Below are 19062 nucleotides of genomic sequence, written 5' to 3'. Positions count from 1 at the left end.
TAACTTTTTGAAGAAAAGCAATAACATGGAGTCCATATTTTTTGTTGTACAATAATTTCATTTGCTCCCACTAATGGGTTGATACGCATGTGGCAATGAATCCACCATTATTGACTTAATGAGGATACTTTGGGAATTACTTGAACATTGTTTGGCTTTTAACATGGGGGGCACGTTTTTTTTTTTGACATTTTTTGTTTTTTTAATATGGGGTCCAATTTTGTTTTCACATGAGTTTGGAGATGGTGGGGTCCACTTGTTTTCCCCCTTTTGTTAATATTGCTTGGTGTTCTTAGTATGGGGCCCATTTTTTTTTTTTTTTGGCCGCATGTCCAGAAGATGAAGGTAGCTGAGATGGATGTGCGGGCATACCAGGAGAGATAGGATTCAGAATGAAGTGATCTGGGATAAGGTGGGTGTGGCTCCTGTGGTGGATAAGATGCGGGAAGGGAGGTTGAGGTGGTTTGACCATGTGTAGCGGAGATGCGCTAATGCGCCAGTGAGGAGGTGTGAGAGGATGTCAGTGGTGGGCCTGAAGAGAGGGATGGGTAGGCCAAAGAAGGCCTGGGGAGAGATGATTCGGCAGGACATGGCGTTACTCCAGCTTACCGAGGACATGACCGGTGATAGGAGGGTGTGGAGGTTGAGTATCAGGGTAGAGGGCTAGTGAGGGGCCGGGAGGTTTCCTTTATCGTATTAGGAGTATTTTTATCCTGCTTCTATGTGTTGGTCTTGTCTATCTCTGCTGTTTTATCATAACTTCGTTGCTCTTGCTATTTCTCATTTTTACATGGTTTTGATTTACCTGTCCGTATCTGACTCTTTTCCCTTGTTTTCCTTGTTTTCTTCTGAGCCGAGGGTCTTTCGGAAACAGCCTCCCTACCTTTTAAGGTGGGGGTAAAGTCTGCGTACATTTTATCCTCCCCAGACCTCTCATTGTGGGATTTAACTGGGTATGTTGTTGTTGTTGGTCCGTGACTCACGACGAAGCATAGGTTTAACCCATGCTTCTATATAGTAGTAAAGTAAAGTAATAGAGAGGAGAATAGTGAAATTTAGTGAAATAGGAGGGAGCAATGCGCAAACAATGAATGTTTTGGTGCGAAACGAAGTGCTTACTGCTTAAGCATAACATAATCAAGGCTGTCAATGACCAATTAGCCCATTATCGATCAACCGGCTTTAGACATATCAGGTGTGTCTCTTCTGTTCTATTCTATATGATCTGCTGTATATATCAGTGAAGAGAGACAAAGTTGGGGATTAAGTACCAGATTTTCCACTAGCTGGGTCAACAGTGATTTCACATTATTTATTTGTCAAGGTTTCCCATCTTTCCTAATTGACGAGTGATAGGGTTTTCCGAATGGGATTTTGTAATTTGTCCTAAGGGCACATATATACCTTAATTGTCATGATATATTTTGGATTTTGATTGTTGGAGTTGCTTGACAAAATAATTTTTTAAATTTGAAGGCTGGGTGCCAATCAGTCACGGCAAAGACCGTCATCGGCAGGGCCGAGCGGTGGTTCAGGAATATGGTATTTCCTGCGTCCTAATCCACCACAGCCTTACTCTCTTCAATATCTTCCTCAAATGGATTCCATTACACGTCACAACGCACAACAACAGCCTTCTTCTCAATCCACATCCGAAGAGCCCGAATACTTGGCTCGTTACATGGTTATTAAACACTCGTGGCGTGGTCGATACAAAAGGATTTTCTGCATATCAAATTTCGCTTTGATTACACTTGATCCGGGTACATTATCAGTGACTAATTCGTATGATGTTGGGAGTGATTATGATGGTGCTGCACCTATTATTGGGAGGGATGAGAGTTCCAATGAGTTTACTATAAGTGTGAGGACTGATGGCCGTGGGAAGTTTAAGGCTATGAAGTTTTCGTCTAAGTATAGAGCGAGTATTTTGACTGAGTTGCATAGAATAAGGTGGAATAAGATTGGAGTTGTGGCTGAGTTCAATGTTTTGCATCTAAAGAGGAGGACTTCTGACTGGGTCCCTTTTGTAAGTGTTTTTTTTACCCCCTTCTGTCATATTAATAGCTAGCAGTCTTGCCGTAGATTATCGTATTATTTTGTGCTAGTTATTGTTCCTTTTTCCGACTGCTTTGTCATGCTTTATATAGTATTTTGCCATGGCTTCTTCATTTTTCGTTTTTTTTTTCTGGACTGCTTAGAATTGCTGTTCTTGACCTGAGGGTCTATTGGAAACAACCTCATAGTCTTGGTGTAGATAATTGCTTTTATAATAGATGCTTCTGTTCCCTTAACTTTTTCATGACCATCAGGTGACTTATGTGAAACATACTTGTCCTATTGGTGCTTGGTAAAAGTATTATTATGTTATACAGTGAGAATTCATACAGGGAACATAAGATACGTTAGTTGTGTTCCCTAACAGAATGTACTTACCCTGGGAAAAGGATAGTGGGATGTTGTTGAAACACCAATTTTGAGTTAATAGAGGAACAATGAGATTGGTTAGGTGAGAAATGATGATTCGATGCGTCTGTAGGATCTTTCACTACCCCCTATTATTTAGTGCTCATTACTGATTATCCTTGCTATTGGCTTTTTAAGTTGTTTTTGACCTTACCATTTAGTGTATCTTTTATGATATTTGGCTGCAAGTGTATATTATTAAGGTGAAAAGTACATGTGGACCGCTTATTTGCTTCAGGGCAAATTGACTAGTTCTAGTATATATATTTTTTTTTTTTTGAAACTGGTAACTTTTTCTATATTTCATATGCAGCAAATAGTACTTAGGTAGTACTGAAACCATCTTTACAAGAAAGTAACTTTTACTGCCCTCTCTCTATATTGTATCTAAAACATCAATTATAGTGACAGTATCATTAGAGTAGATCTGATTGCACCAAAAACACAACAGCAAAATAAAGCTTAACTTGATCTTCTGCACCCCATTCTCCACATTCTCAAAACATCTGGAGTTTCTCTCCTTCCAGATTGTCCACCAAATGCAAGCAGGGACAATTCTCCATCTAGTCCTGTCCTTTGCCTGTAAGCCTGTTTCCTCCCAGCTTTTAAGAGCATCTGTAACCTTCCCAGGCATGGTCCAGGAAATGCCTTTGAGATTAAGAATAATTCTCCATAGATGAGCTGTTATCTTACAGTGAAGGAAAAGATGGTTAACTGTCTCTGATGTTTCCCCACACATAAAGCATCTGGAACATAAAATGAAACCTCTTTTCATCAAATTATCTTGTGTAAGAGCTGCTTCTTTAGCCAGTAGCCATACAAAACAGGCAACTTTGTGAGGAATTTTTGTTTTCCAGATGTGTTTCCAAGGCCAGTTGGCTATCTGCTGATTGGATTGATTCATCAACTTGTAAGCTGCATTAACTTTGAATAAACCCTTACTGCTGCCTTGCCACCATAATACATCTTCACCCCTCTGTAGTCCACTAAACTGCTCTAGTGTACTAAAGAATTCAACCACTCTTTGCACTTCCCAGTCATTGATATGTCTTCTAAAAATGATGTTCCATCCTTGAGGTGTCCACATCTCTGCTATAGTCCTTTGCTGGTTTAGAACTATATGGAAGATATCTGGGAAGACCACGTCTAATCTGCCAACTTCATGCCAATTGTCCTTCCAAAAGCTAGTTTTACTCCCATCAAACACTTTGATCTTTGAATTATCCCTCAATTCACTCCACAGTGTTCTAATGGATCTCCATAGGCTAACCCCAAATGGTGTAGTGACCTCCTTAGTCATCCATTTGTCTTCCTGTTCATACTTTGCTTTAATAATATTCCCCCAAAGGAGTTGATTCTCATTGGTGAACTTCCACAACCATTTCATTCTAAGAGCTTCAGAATCTTCAAGTTCTTGATCCCTAACCCTCCAAGATTCTTGCCAAAAGTGATTGTTTTCCACTTAACCAAGTGGTAACCTTTCTTTTCTTTGTTCCCATGCCATAAGAAATTCCTCCTGATGCTATCCAACCTATTGATGACTCCTGTTGGGATGGGGAACAAGGACATCATGTATGTTGGAAGTGCATTAAGTACTGAGTTGATAAGAGTCAATCTGCCACCCATAGACAGATATTGGGTCTTCCACCTGGCCAATTTCTTTTCACACTTCTCAATGACATTGTTCCAAATTTCTACTGACTTAGATTTGGCTCCTAAAGGCATTCCAAGATATATTGTTGGTAAGGTGCCTACTTCACCACCCAGAACAGCAGCTAACAGGTCCATGTTTGCAACTTCATTAATAGGGTAAAGGAAACTTTTCCTCCAATTGATATGCAAGCCAGATATTCCTTCAAAAAGAACCAGAATCACCCTAAGATATCTCAATTGATCCTCTTCAGCATCACAGAATATGAGAGTATCATTAGCATATTGTAAATGAGTCACCTTTAATCTGTCATTGCCAATTCTAGCTACATTAAAGCCTTTTATCCATCCATTCAGATTGGCTGTTTTAATCATATTATTAAGGCCTTCCATAGCGATCACAAACAGAAAAGGTGATAAAGGGTCACCTTGCCTGAGTCCCATTTGTGCTTTGAAAAACCCCGCTGGAGAGCCATTTATAAGGACTGAAAAGCTAGCAGTAGAGATGCAGAATTTAATCCAGTGTATCCATTTTTGACCAAAACCCATCATTTCTAGCAAGCTCAGAAGGAAACTCTAATTAACATGGTCATAAGCCTTTTCAATATCAAGTTTGCACAAAATACCAAGTTCCTGTTGTTTCAACCTAGAGTCAACTGCTTCATTAGCTACGAGGACAACATCCATGATCTGTCTACCTTTAATGAAAGCCATTTGTTGAGAATCCACCAATTTTGAGATCACTCCTTTTAATCTCTCTATCAAAACTTTGGAGAACAATTTGTAGATGCTACCTATCAAGCTGATAAGCCTAAAATCCCTTAGTTCCTTGGCACCTTTCTTCTTGGGAATGAGAGCAATAAATGTTGCATTGAAGCTTATTTCAAAGACTTCTTTGTCATAGAAGTTATGAAAAGCATTCATGATGTCCTGCTTCACTATCTCCCAACACTTGATGAAGAACCCCATAGTAAAGCCATCCGGGCCAGGTGCTTTATCTATTGCACACAACTTCAAGCACCTTAGCACTTCACTCTCATCAAAGCTACCTTGTAGAGAATCCTTATCCTCCTCAGATAAGACTGGGCAATTGTCATAATGGCATGTAGGTCTCCACTGAGTAGTTTCTTTGTACAGTTTCTGGTAGTAATCAATAATTTCCTCTTCTATTCTAGCTGGCTCCTCTGTTAATTCTCCCTGGATCATCAGTTGGTCAATATTGTTGAATCTTTTATGTGCATTTGCCACTTTGTGAAAAAATTTTGTGTTCCTGTCACCTTCTTTCAACCATAGGGCCCTAGATTTTTGTCTCCATGAGATTTCCTCATTTTTTATCAACTCCTCGTACTCCATGAACAGTGCTGCCTTCTTTACAGTTTCTTCCTCTGTTAAAACTCTGTCTCCCAGCACCTCATCCAGTTCTGCCATTTGGCTTAACAACTTCTTCCTTTGATGACCCAAATTTCCTGTCTCACTTCTGCTCCAGTCCTTGAGTTTTGATTTGAGAGCTTTTAATTTACAAGCCAGTACATAGTCAGGCATGCCTGAAAAACTGAAAGAGCTCCACCATTCTTGGACTCTGTCATTGAAACCAGTTGTTCCTAGCCACCAGTTCTCAAACTTGAAATAGTTTTTGCTCCTGTTCCACGTGCCCCCCTCTAAAGCTAGTGGAATGTGATCAGATGCTAATCTTTGTAGGGGAATATGTTTTATATTACTAAAACTGTCATCCCACTCCTCAGAAATCAGGAACCTATCAATTCTACTTCCCAATTTTCTATAGCTGTGATTGAATTTTGTTGGGCTAATTCCATAGTTTGATCTTCCATATCCCTGCTCTCATCTTCTCTTTCCTCCAAAGATTCTATTGCCCCATTTAAACCTTGAGAAGTTCCCCCAAGATCAGCCTCTGTTGTTATCGCAGTTATATCTGCATTATTTACTTGATATTCTGCACTTTGAAGCTTTGCAGGCTCCGGCTTTTGAATGGAATAAGGTTCTAGTACTTCAACAAAGTGATCGCTGAAGAGATGTTGTGACTTGAGGCCTTGTAAGTCATTAAAAATGACTTGGCCTGCAAAGTCTGGCCCAAAATATTTATTAAAAGTTGCCTCCTTATTGGGCTCAACCTGCTGGCCCACTTCTGTTATTTCATTTAAATCAACCACATGCTTCTCACGTGCATATGTTTTCAAAAAAACCTCAGCAGCAGAAGAAGTACCACCCACGTGGTCTCTGTCTTTGAAATCCCTGTAAAAAGGGGATTTTTGTACTTCAACGCAGTTGGTAACCCTATTTGCCGGATGGGTAAAAGCAATAACTGGTTCTTGCTCTGTTTCTTCTTCTCCGATGCCTCCTTCTGCTAATTCTGGTGATAATTCGTATCTTGTCTTGCTTTCCGGCCAGATTGTAATGTGGTGAGTTATTCCATTACGAGTTATGGACACCTCTCTTGGCATATTCCTCCCATCGTTCCTTACCAGAATTCTGGCCCATTTTAGATGATTCTTGAGCTCTGTTTCTTCTTCTGTTGCCATCCATCCTCCACACAACTCCCCTATTTCTTGAAAAATTTTCTGCGACCACAGATAAAGAGGAATTCCGACCGCTTTAATCCAGGTTTCCTTGATTTCAACGGAGTTTGAAATACTCCCCGCCATAGGATTCCACCATTCTAATTGCAACCTGAGCTTTTTCCAAAACCATTGCCCATGAATGGTCCTCTCCGCCATGTATCTATTAGGGAATTCGAATAAGAACATATCCCCGTACATCTCATAGATGTTCACCCCCAAAACATTTTTCCAAGTTGAAGTTGACCACCTTCTTATATCGGCAAGTGTGGGTCTTTCCTTAGCCTCTTCTCCAAAACACCCCACTAAACATCTCTTCAGAAGCCCTTTCTCTTGTCCTTCAGCAGCTTCAGAGATGACAATGTTTCCACTGTTACTAGTCACCTCTGCTTTACGAAGACTCTTAGTCTGCCATTTACTATCTTGTACAGCCTTCGCATACGGGTAGTTGGCCTCAGTTAATCTCGGGGGAGCAGCCAATGCTACTTTTTTGGAGCATTTAATAAATTTGTTGATCTTAAATGCTATCTCTTTCCAACCTGCATTTAAGATTGGTTCAGGAATAATAAGTACTGATCTTCCTCCACCATTCAAGGACAGAATGCTCATGTATCTCCCATGCTCATTAAATTTCCTGGTGCAAAAGTGCTCTGAGTCCTGCTCTGAGAATTTCCATCTCCTAACCACTCTTTTCTGGTCCTTTGAAGCCTCTGTAAGAGTAAAGCAAATCCATTCCATGACCTTGCTGCTAATGGTTGATCTCCTCATCATTTTGCGACTTCTCTCCACCCATTCGTACCATTCTGAGTTGCTGGCAGACCACCTGGTGATATCAAAAGATTTGAACCCAGCGTTAAAATAAATCCTGTTCTCCCCCATTCCAAAATCTGGAGAGAGAAGCTAAGAAAGATGAGGGAAGCAACCACAGAAGGTGAGTCCCTTAGAAAAGAAGGGAAGAATGAGGGGAGAAGAAAGAGTCTAGTGTATTTCTTTCTAATTTTGCAAATATATGATTTTACTGTTTTTGTGATAATATCTAATAGCGCTTATATGTTGAACTGAAACTAGGAAAGTAGAATAAGGTACTTGGGTTTAGTTGAGAATAACACTGGCTTGAAATGATTATGATGCGTAGTTGAGCTTAAGAAATTGTAAGTTTATATTCATATATGTTTATTTCAATCCCCTACTATCTATCAACTTGGACAATTATTACTAGCACCCAAGGGGTGTGGCTAGTGGTTAATGGGCTGAGAATCATGAGGTCTCAGGTTCAATTCCCAGCAGATGCAAAATTACAAGGTGATTCTCTCATCTGTCCAAGCCTTGGTGGACAGGGTTACCCGGTACCTATAATGGTGCGATGTAGCAGGTGCTCGCGGATTAATTGAGATGCGCACAAGCTAGCCCAGACACCATGGTATCAAAAATAAATTATTTCATCTACTATAATGGGGATTTGAGTGGATAGTTGTTTGGCTGATGATGAGATGGGCTAAGTCTGGGTGCAACCAAAATATCCTACGATGAAGCAGCAATCAGCTTTCATGTATAAAGAAGATATCTTGCTGTAAGCTTACAGATTAAGCCCATTAACCTATAGGAAGTTATCACTTTCTATAATTGATTCTCGTCTTTGAGATTTTGCTCTATGCATGTCTCTTTCCCTTCTCTTTTTTCGTTTCTTTTGGTTATTGCAAGATCCATTGACTACTGGACCACTTATTGTAGAGCATATAAAACATTTCCAAGTGAAGTTATTTTCTGTCTCATTTGCTATCCCAGTTAGTGATACATTCTAGGCAGTTATTCTTCTGGATTTAGTTGGGGTCACAGGTGTCTGGTACCTGAATGTGTGACACATTTATATCTTCTAATCGAGTAGGGGCACTTAGTATCGTTGTTGGCTGTATGTTATACTCCCTCCGTCCCAATTTATATGAGGGTGTTTGACTTGGCATGGAGTTTAAGAAAGAAAGGAAGACTTTTGAAACTTGTGATCTAAAATGAGCCATAGATATTTGTGTGGCTGTAAATCCTTTCATTAAGGGTTAATGGGTATTTTAAAGTTAAATTGTTACTAAATATAGAAGTGTGTCATTCTTTTTGGGACTGACTAAAAAGAAAAGAGTGTCATATAAATTGGGACGGAGGAGTAATGTTCATTAATTGAATTACTGAATGCTTTGGAGTTGTACTTGACAAATATTTAGTGAATTGCCTACAATTCCATGGGCTTGTCCATTGATGAATTGTGATAAATAATCTTTAATTTTCTTTATGTTTTGATGTCTCAAGAGTTAGCTCATCTCCCAAAAATCCATGCTTGAGGTGGCAGAATATATGCTATTAGCTTTCTTTTTCACTATGTTGTAAGGAATTAATGACAGGTGCTTATGTGCTTTCATTTTCAACAGTATCTCGAGTCTTGATCTCTGCTCTCTGCTGCTAATAGCCTAATCTTGATATATAAGCCAGAATAGGGTTTTCCGATCATTGCTGCTAATAGCCTAATCCTCTTTATGCTTTGGCATTAATGATTTTGATGATCTGCTTTACTATTGTCTATTTGCTTTTTCCGTGTCAACTTGACGAGTTAAGTAATGGATACACTAATACTGGAATCTTTTTATGATAGAGACTGTACTGGTTGTATTCCTCTTCCTTCTCCTCTTTTCCTTCCAAACCCCCTGCCCCGGTACATAAAGTAGTCGTTGATAATTTTCCTTTTCCTTTTCCTTTTCGGGGATGCAGAAGTTGAAAATTACTTATATAGGAGTTGAGCTTATTGAGCTAAGATCTGGAGAACTTCGTTGGTGCTTGGACTTCAGAGACATGGGCTCTCCTGCAATTATCCTGCTATCTGACCCTTATGGTAAGAAAAATACAGATCACGGAGGTTTTGTTCTTTGCTCGCTCTATGGAAGAAAATCTAAAGCTTTCCAAGCTGCTTCGGGAACTACAAATGCTGCCATCATATCAAATCTGGTAATAAAAATGCCCTTGCATTGCTATCCAAGTCATTAAATTTTGACTCTGGATCAGGATGATTCTCATCCAAGGAAACTTTACTTCCTTAACCATAGTCATTTTTATGTTCTAATCATATTTTTATGTGTGGGACTCACTGGGTATGTTGTTGTTGTAATCATATTTTTATGATGTTTAATTTGCTAAATCTTTGATCAGACTAAAACTGCGACATCCATGGTGGGTGTGGGATTAACTGTCGACAGTTCTAATGCTCTGGCTGTATCTGAGTACATAAATAGGAGAGGTATCTCTTGAGATAATAATTAATTATACATTTACTCACTTTCTTCTTGTGAAATCCTTGTACTCACAGAATGTCATCGTATTTGTTTGACTACATTGATGTTAAATTCAGCTAAAGATGCTGTTGGGGCAGATGAAACTCCTTGTGGAGCTTGGTTAGTAACAAGATTGCGCTCTGCTGCTCGGGGTACTCTGAATACTCCAGGAGTAAGTTTGTCTATTGGCCCAAAAGGGGGCCTCGGAGAACATGGTGATGCAGTATCTCGTCAACTCATTCTTACAAAGGTCTCACTTGTGGAAAGACGACCCGAGAACTATGAAGTAAGCTGGATATTCTTTTGTTTCGTTCTTTTTCCAGGAATTTTATGTTTGAGACTCTTCTCCTTTTCTCATACAAATCTTTATTCTTACTCCCCTCAGCTCGTCTCCTCCTAGCAAAAGAAAAAACTTATCTATCATTTGAAAGTTTTGGGTCATGCTTGGTCCAGTAGCATACTTGGGACCTGTTTGGCTATAAAAATATTCACTTTTTTCCGGATTTCACTCTATTTGAAAATTAGTGTTTGGCCATGAAAATTCCAAATCCAACTTGAAGTTGTATTTCAAATTTGAAAAACAACTTATAACCTGTTTTTCAACTCACTTTTCACTTTTGAAGTTGTATTTAAGTACATTCAAGTATGAACATTATTTCAAATGTTCTTTGCAAAAAGGATAATCATCTTCAACTCCAACTCCATAAATTCCAAATAAAGTTAAAAATATTTGGAATCTATGGCCAAATGCCCACTTAGAGAAGGCAAGACAATAAACATATTAATCAATACAATTGGTTTTAGCTAAATTAATCCTATGTACCTATTTCGCTTTGTTCAGTTCCATTTTATTTTCGTACTAGATAATGTCTTTTAAGGTAAGATTTGGAGTTCTCTAAAGTTAGAGGTTCTTCTCTAAATGTAAATTTATCCCAACACAGGACATAGAAGTCACTTAGTAGAATGAAAGACTGTTGAAAAAACAAATAAGTTTTAATCCAAGGTAGTTGGTATCATCTATATGAATCCTTTGCTATCAGTGTATTGTGTTATTAACTAAATTTGCATTGATCTTTTTTTTTTTCCCTTTTTCGGTCAGTACTATCTTTGCGTTGATTTTAAGAGACTAGTGTTTTAGAGACAACTTCCATCCATCTGATTTGAGTTTTCCTTGTCCCCTTTTTTTCATCTTTAGTATTGCATTAATGCACCTATGAATCGGTGTATTTGGACGTCTATGTAGGGTATAGCTAAACCAATTTTGTGTTTGTGTCACAACCAATATACCAAAGCGTGATGGGCACCCAACACCCTGTTAGGAAAACCAAACTGTTAAAACGACGTTCACATTGCCAATTACAGTTAATAGGAGTCTGTCTAAAAGGGAAATTAATAGATAATGAAATTCATAGTCTGATACAAGTGCTGTCCATAACAACCCCAAAGGACCTGGTATAGACTAGTTATGAGCTACTAGGAATAAAAAAGTACATCAACTATGTCAAAGCCAATGCATAAACCCTAAGCTACAGCGACAAGGCTGGTAGCTCATCCCTGTAATAACGTCAAGCTCTCACTCACGGGCTGTACTGGTGCTCGGATCTAAATTTGGTGGGAACAAAAGGGGTGAAGACAGGGCTTACTCAGTAAGTATCATTGACCTCCCCCTCGAAGTAGCGGCGAGACTCAATATGGAAAGTAATCTTCCAAAATATATCTTGTGCAAGTATTATATTCGATGATAATAATATGCATGAAAGCACATTTAACCTCAGGTACAACATATAACAAATGCACATATAAAGATATGCACAAGTCCAACATTTTTTTGAAAAAATGCCTAATCAAATGTCAAGAATCAATATACATAATAAAGATTCAAACTTTACTCAGAAACCACCAATTTCGACCAGCAAACCCTGCGTGCACGCTATCAAGGGCTCTGCAAGACTAGTGACTCATGAGGGATAGATCCAATCCACACGCAATAACTGGGGTATAGACAACTTACATGCAAAATTTTAACTTACTTCGATCCAAGCGAAACTTTAACCTTCCAAGATAGCCTTACAATGCCAGGAATCCTCCAAATGGATCAACTATATTCAAAGTAATACTTAACGACGTCAGACAATGTCATTGGGCTCAATTTCATAATTTAATACGTGGTCTAAGTCGAAGTCAATTAAAAAGTCAACCAAAAGTTAACCCCGAGCCCACATGGTCAATCCCCAAACAAAATTCATATTTGGGTTACCCATAACCCCATGAGTTCAAATCTATGCCTAGATTTTCATTTTGAGTTCCTTTAGGTGTTCAGGTCATCAAATTAGTGATTCTAGGGGTTATGCCATGAATACCTAATTTCACCGATCAAATTCCATGTTAAATCTTAAGGCAAATGCTTGATTTAAACTCAAAAGTTATGTTTAAGTCACTTACCCCAAACTTGTAGATGAAATCCTTGCTTAAAACCTCTCAAAATTGAGCTCCCCAAGTTTAAAAATGGTGAAGAATGAAATGGGATCACTCAACTCAGCCGTTTATTGCCGGCTGCACTTGGAAAGTGCCCCCACCATTTCTGGCCCCAGTTGAGAAGTGCTACAGCCCTGCTGGCTGCAATAGACTGCTACAGTGATTCCTACAACATTCGCTTTTGTTCCATGGTGCCAAAAACCACCCGAGCCCCTTGAGCGCCCAACCCAACCATACCAACAAGTCCCAAATCATAACACCAACCTATCCAAAGTCTTAAAACACGAAACGAGGCGCAATTACTCAACACAAAGGGTTTGATTGTCAACAGTTAGCTACTTGCACCCTTTGTTGGATTAGATTACTCTGATCTGGTTCAATTTAATGTGATATTATATTTGTCTTATATCCGTGTTTCTATGACATTCATCTTGTGAATATGCCCCACATTCACTCCATATAGCATCATGGGTTTTACAATCATTCCGTAGGCCTTCTATTTTGTTAGTTATGTTCCTATTGCATAACCATTCCGTAGTGTTCCTCCAATTCATCCATTTACTTCAATTATATGTGCTACATCTTTCATCTATCACACTTTTATCCAAAGATTGAGTGTGGATATATGAAGTGCTTGCATTTAGTTGCAACAATCTTGTCTAATCTCATTACACCTTTTCATCTTGTTGGGGGTGAAACTTGATGTGCATATATTCTATCTACTTCTCCTTAATTCTACAAGCTCCACTCTCTTAAGTGCTTCACAGTTTCAAATTTTGTTGATTCCCTGGCTATTCGTCTGTTATAAACATCATCTCTTCTGCAAATAGCTTGCACAATGAAAACCTCGTCCTATTATGGGCTAGCTCATTAGATCATTCATAAAATAGGACATACATAGGACATGTAAGAGTAAGTATAAATCTGTGGTTAACTCAGTCTTTATATTAGTTAAAATTTTAAGATATAATTTCTGTTCCTCAATCAGGCTGAAAAGCAAAACACATAGTAATGCTTAAAAGTTACTATGGTATGAATAATACTACTCTAAGTACAGTAGACAGTATTGGAAGGCAATTCCTACTTGCAATTTCTGGATATGGCAGGAGAAAAACAATAGATGTCTTAATGATAGGAGAGACATTGTCTTACATGTCAAATCTAGATGTTTGAAGAGCCTTTATTTATGGCGTGGAATGAGCATTTTATCTGATCTTGACTCTATTGTTTGATCTCCTGTACTCCTTCAACCTTAAGATTGAAATTTCTTCCTCTCTTGTACTTTTTGGTATTCATTAATAAAACCATTACCTTTCTCATCACAAAAAAAAAGAAGATAATTTTTAAAAGTTCAGCAGCAGTACATATACACTCCAGTGATTTCATAATTTGCATTGCCGAATTATGTATAATTTTGTGGCATGTCTAAGAGGTGTTGTCCATGGACATGATGACCTAAAGTACTGAGCAATATGGGCAATAGCTTTCGAGTTATTACTGCAGGCATGTCTCTTAGTTACATTTACCTTGTCCCCCAACCGAGCACTAGGTAGAGGGGACAAATCTATGTCCTGCTTGATCTCCTACTTTAGAAATCTGTTATGATGCTCTTTTTGTTTTATTTTATATAAAAAGTTATTAAACTTTATAACAAATGCTTGCAGGCAGTTGTTGTGCGTCCTCTCTCTGCTGTTGGTGCCCTTGTTCGATTTGCTGAGGAGCCCCAAATGTTTGCTATCGAATTTAATGATGGATGCCCAATTAATGTGTGTCTTTCTGACTTTGCCAGATGTCTATTTTTTTTATTTACTCGTGACCCGTTAGGCTTTTAGCTTTATGTCCTTTTTCTCTTCAGGTATATGCTAGCACGTCTCGTGATAACTTACTTGCAGCAGTTCGTGATGTTTTGCAAACAGAAGTAAGTGGACATGCTCTTCTTGGTCATTAATAGTTTTTCCCCTTTCCAAGGGGCTGGATTGAATGTCTGCTCCGTATACGTTCATACATCAATACATGGATTTGCTTAAATCGTATCCCCTTAGAAATCTTGTTTATATGGAGGTTTGTTTTGTGTAGCGCCAGTGTCCTGTACCGGTGCTACCAAGGCTAACAATGCCCGGTCATCGAATTGATCCGCCGTGTGGCAGATTCCACTTAAAATTTTCCGCTTCACAACAACCTGTTGCTGACTTGGAAACTGCAACTATGCATTTAAAACACTTGGCAGCAGCCGCTAAAGATGCTGTGGCCGAGGGAGGATCTATTCCTGGATCAAGAGCAAAACTATGGCGCAGGATACGAGAATTTAATGCATGTATTCCATATGGTGGAGTACCTTCTGGTATTGAAGTACCTGAGGTGACGCTAATGGCTCTGATCACAATGCTTCCGGCTGCTCCTAATCTCCCACCAGAGGCACCATCACTGCCCCCACCCTCTCCTAAAGCTGCTGCTACAGTGATGGGTTTCATTGCTTGTTTGCGTAGGTTGCTTTCATCAAGAAGTGCTGCTTCTCATGTGATGTCTTTTCCTGCTGCCGTTGGTCGTATAATGGGTCTACTTAGAAATGGGTCTGAAGGAGTAGCTGGTGAAACTGCAGGCCTTGTGGCGGTAATTATAGGTGGTGGTCCAGGGGAAACTAATATGCATACAGATACAAAAGGGGAATGGCATGCAACAATAATGCATACCAAGTCTGTGTTGTTTGCTCAACAAAGTAATCTTATAATTCTGGTAAATCGGTTAAGGCCTGTATCAGTGTCTCCACTATTGTCAATGTCTATTGTTGAGGTTCTTGAGGCAATGATCTGTGAACCACATGGAGAAACAACCCAGTATACCGTATTTGTAGAGTTACTACGTCTAGTAGCTGGCTTGCGCCGCCAGTTGTTTGCATTGTTTGGACATCCTGGCGAAAGCGTGCGAGAAACAGTAGCTGTCATTATGCGAACAATTGCTGAAGAAGATGCAGTTGCAGCAGAATCAATGCGTGACGCTGCTTTGCGAGATGGTGCACTACTGCGGCATTTGTTGCATGCACTCTACCTTCTTGCTGGTGAGCGACGTGAAGTTAGCAGGCAACTTGTGGCTCTTTGGGCTGACTCTTATCAACCTGCTCTTGATCTGTTATCTAGAGTTCTGCCTCCAGGACTTGTTGCCTATTTGCACACTAGATCCATTGGGGTTCCAGTTGAAGGTGTATCTGACCAGGAAAATTCAATGCTGAGTAGGAGACGCAGACGGTTACTTCAGCAAAGGAGGATTCATCCTGGGAAAGGGATTACATATCAAGGGCATTCTTTGCCTTATGGTACTAACTATGAAGTTAGTGAGCAAGCTCCTGTAACTGCTGCCCCTTTCAGAACTTCTGATGGTTATCAAAAGGCTGCTGTTGATTCAATCTCTGGACAGGTGCCAGCCATGCACTCTTCAGCTGGGAATGCAGGTGCATACTTCCAAGGTGAGCTGTCTGCTGCTGCTGCTGTTCCTCAAACTGAGCAGTCGTCAACCATTCCTGCTCCTGACGGTCCTTCAACAAGCACACATTACTTGGCTGAATCAAATGCTGCAAATGCTGTGGATTCCGATGTTAGTGCAATTTCCCAGGATACAGGCCTTCCAGCTCCTGCACAGGTAGTGGTCGAAGATGCACCTGTGGGATGTGGAAGGTTGTTACTGAATTGGCCAGAATTTTGGCGAGCTTTCAGTCTTGACCATAACCGTCCTGACTTAATTTGGAATGAGCGGACCAGGCAGGAATTGAGAGAGTCTTTGCAGGCTGAGGTTCGTAATCTAGATGTTGAAAAAGAACGCTCTGAAGATATTGTCCCTGGAGGGGCAAATAGAGACTCAATAATCGACCAAGATAATGCACCTCAAATATCGTGGAACTACAGCGAGTTTTCTGTTAGATATCCTAGCTTATCAAAAGAAGTTTGCGTAGGTCAATACTATTTGCGTTTACTTCTTGAGAGTGGCACAAGTGGGCGGGCACAAGATTTTCCCCTGCGTGACCCTGTTGCTTTTTTCAGAGCACTGTATCACCGGTTTCTATGTGATGCTGACACTGGGCTTACCGTGGATGGTGCTATTCCTGATGAATTGGGTGCTTCTGATGATTGGTGCGATATGGGAAGATTAGATGGTTTTGGAGGAGGGGGAGGCTCCTCGGTCAGGGAGCTCTGTGCACGGGCCATGGCAATTGTTTATGAACAACACTACAACACAGTTGGCTCATTTGAAGGCACAGCACACATTACAGTTCTCTTGGACCGGACTGATGATAGAGCTTTACGTCACCGTCTTCTTCTTCTTCTAAAGGTGCATCTCATTTATTTTATTATTGTATTTCTATTTAATGGTTGTCTTTAAATAACAGTACATGTCCGGAAAAGGAAAAGACAAATGGTTCTTCTAAGTATAAGGTTACACAGGAAAAACAGCAAATGCTGTGGTTGATCTTTGAATAACACCACCTGTCAATGGAAAAGAAAGAAATTGCTTCTTCTAAGTATAAGTTTACCAAAAAAAAAAGAAAAACAGAGAGTGAGGTTTGTTGGGCTAATTATAGGTCCTAATAAAAAAAAGATATAAAGAAATCTTCAAGAACCATTTATTAATGGGAAAGCTTCTGATGGATGTATTTCATTAGGCTTGTTATTATTATTCAACGCTGGTTTCTGATGCTGAAGAATATAATTTGTGTTCCTCTGATCTCGTGTAATAACTGTTCCTCAAACACGCTTTATATTAGAAAATGGATTTAATGCAATTGACAGCCAATAAACAAATGTAAGCTATCTTAGCTATTGTCATATGATGTGTAGTGAAGAGTGGGGCCATCTTATCTATTGGGAACAATTTTTGGAAAGGTTACCATGCTACAGGAATTATAATGAATTGATTCCTGAACTGTTACTTGGAAATCCATTTAGTTGTGGAGAGAGTCTATTTAGTTCTATAAATCACACAAGTTCTTGTTAATTTTACACCTTTATGTCTGATCAAAATATTTTTTGGCAAGAGTCCAACTTTGAGAGTCATATTTATTCTTTCAATATTTCCCAACTTACGCAGGTTTTGATGAAGGTTTTGACTAATGTAGAGGCATGTGTCTTGGTTGGAGGTTGTGTACTGGCTGTTGATCTACTAACAGTAGTTCATGAAGCTTCAGAAAGAACAGCTATACCTCTGCAGTCGAATTTGATTGCTGCTACTGCTTTTATGGAACCCTTAAAGGAGTGGATGTTTCTTGACAAGGATGGTGTGCAAGCTGGACCAGTGGAGAAGGACGCTATTAGGAGACTCTGGTCAAAAAAGGAAATCGATTGGACCACAAGATGTTGGGCTACTGGGATGCTAGACTGGAAGAAGTTACGAGAAATTCGTGAGCTTAGGTGGGCTTTGGCTGTCCGAGTTCCTGTTCTCACTCCAATCCAGGTATCACAATACTTTCATTTTAATACATCTAAAACTTGTTTTTCAAAGCGTCCCATTTTAATAGTGACTACATGTTTGATTTATGCCTAATCACGGAGGAAACAGTTGGAGCCTGTTTCTGCATGTGTTAAAATATTGTCATGTACGTGTATAGGGGTTTGAGAACATAGTAACAGTTTGTCACATGCTTCTAATTCTACTACCTCTGTGATCACTCAAAATGGAAGTGGCATTCCAGGTAGGAGAAGTAGCATTGAGCATATTACACAGCATGGTTGCGGCACACTCGGATATAGATGATGCTGGAGAGATAGTTACACCAACACCTAGGGTCAAGCGAATCTTATCAAGTCCACGTTGCCTTCCGCATATTGCTCAGGTTAATATATTTGACTTGTTTTGGTATACTTTTCTATATTAAAAGAGTCCTTGGTTATCTTCACAGTTATATTAGACCAAAGTTTGAAGTTTCAGCTCATTGTGTGGATTTAGAAGAAGAACGACAACTGCGCTTCAGGAACAACTGGTCTCTTAATTATATTCTGATGGCGTAGCTGTTGCTTTTTCTATTTCATTTATTTATCCTTTCCTTCTTTTTTTCTGCAATATTAGTTAGTGTGTGTGAATTGGTATTCATTGAAATATCTTGATTCTATTTTTCTGTTTAAACATGGTTTCTTCTAGTGGAAGTATGAAAAAGTTTCTGATGTCGTAGAGAAGGTTTGTTTTAGATACAGGTGATACTATTTCTTTTAAGATTTTTCTCCTTCATAGGTAAGAAACTGGCCAACATAAAATTCTTTTGAAACAAAGAAACTTAGGTTGCAGATTCCGAATATCCATCGGAATGCTCAAAAGTCAATGCGAAGGTTGAAACAAACTTGAACAGCTCTATCTCTGTTTACATAACAACTATGACAATAGCATTTAAAGTTTCTTAATGCCCTCTTGATACCCTATGAGGCTCTGTTGAATTGTTTCTTCTTCCTCCTTCCAGTATCCCTATGATTCATGTAGAAGGTTTTGCAGAGACGTGTAATATTTAATCATATTCTTTTGTCCAAGTTGGAATGCCACAGTGAAATAACTGACTCGGCCTTGCGTTTTCAGAATAAGGATTGACACATAAGATTGAACAGTTGGGGCTC

The 19062-nt window shown here is 39.3% G+C and overlaps 1 protein-coding gene across 3 annotated transcripts in view; it reads left to right on the top strand.

Moving 5' to 3' along the window:
- The first annotated feature begins 1054 nt into the window (after positions 1 to 1054).
- The window catches only part of LOC132608959 (dnaJ homolog subfamily C GRV2), a 48594-nt gene continuing 30586 nt past the window's right edge, over positions 1055 to 19062 (top strand). For all 3 annotated transcript variants that reach the window (XM_060322781.1, XM_060322780.1, XM_060322782.1), the window contains exons 1-10: positions 1055 to 1195; positions 1477 to 2029; positions 9444 to 9677; positions 9879 to 9966; positions 10078 to 10286; positions 14140 to 14241; positions 14331 to 14393; positions 14552 to 16795; positions 17552 to 17914; positions 18153 to 18293. In XM_060322781.1, coding sequence (XP_060178764.1) covers positions 1092 to 1195; positions 1477 to 2029; positions 9444 to 9677; positions 9879 to 9966; positions 10078 to 10286; positions 14140 to 14241; positions 14331 to 14393; positions 14552 to 16795; positions 17552 to 17914; positions 18153 to 18293 — 4101 coding nt within the window. In that variant the 5' untranslated portion in view covers positions 1055 to 1091. The remainder of the gene's footprint in view (positions 1196 to 1476; positions 2030 to 9443; positions 9678 to 9878; positions 9967 to 10077; positions 10287 to 14139; positions 14242 to 14330; positions 14394 to 14551; positions 16796 to 17551; positions 17915 to 18152; positions 18294 to 19062) is intronic.

This window comes from Lycium barbarum, chromosome 9 (genome assembly GCF_019175385.1).
Source record: "Lycium barbarum isolate Lr01 chromosome 9, ASM1917538v2, whole genome shotgun sequence".
NCBI classification, from domain to species: domain Eukaryota; kingdom Viridiplantae; phylum Streptophyta; class Magnoliopsida; order Solanales; family Solanaceae; genus Lycium; species Lycium barbarum.
Note: the sequence above shows the minus strand (reverse complement) of the source record. Positions and strands in the feature narration are given on the sequence as shown.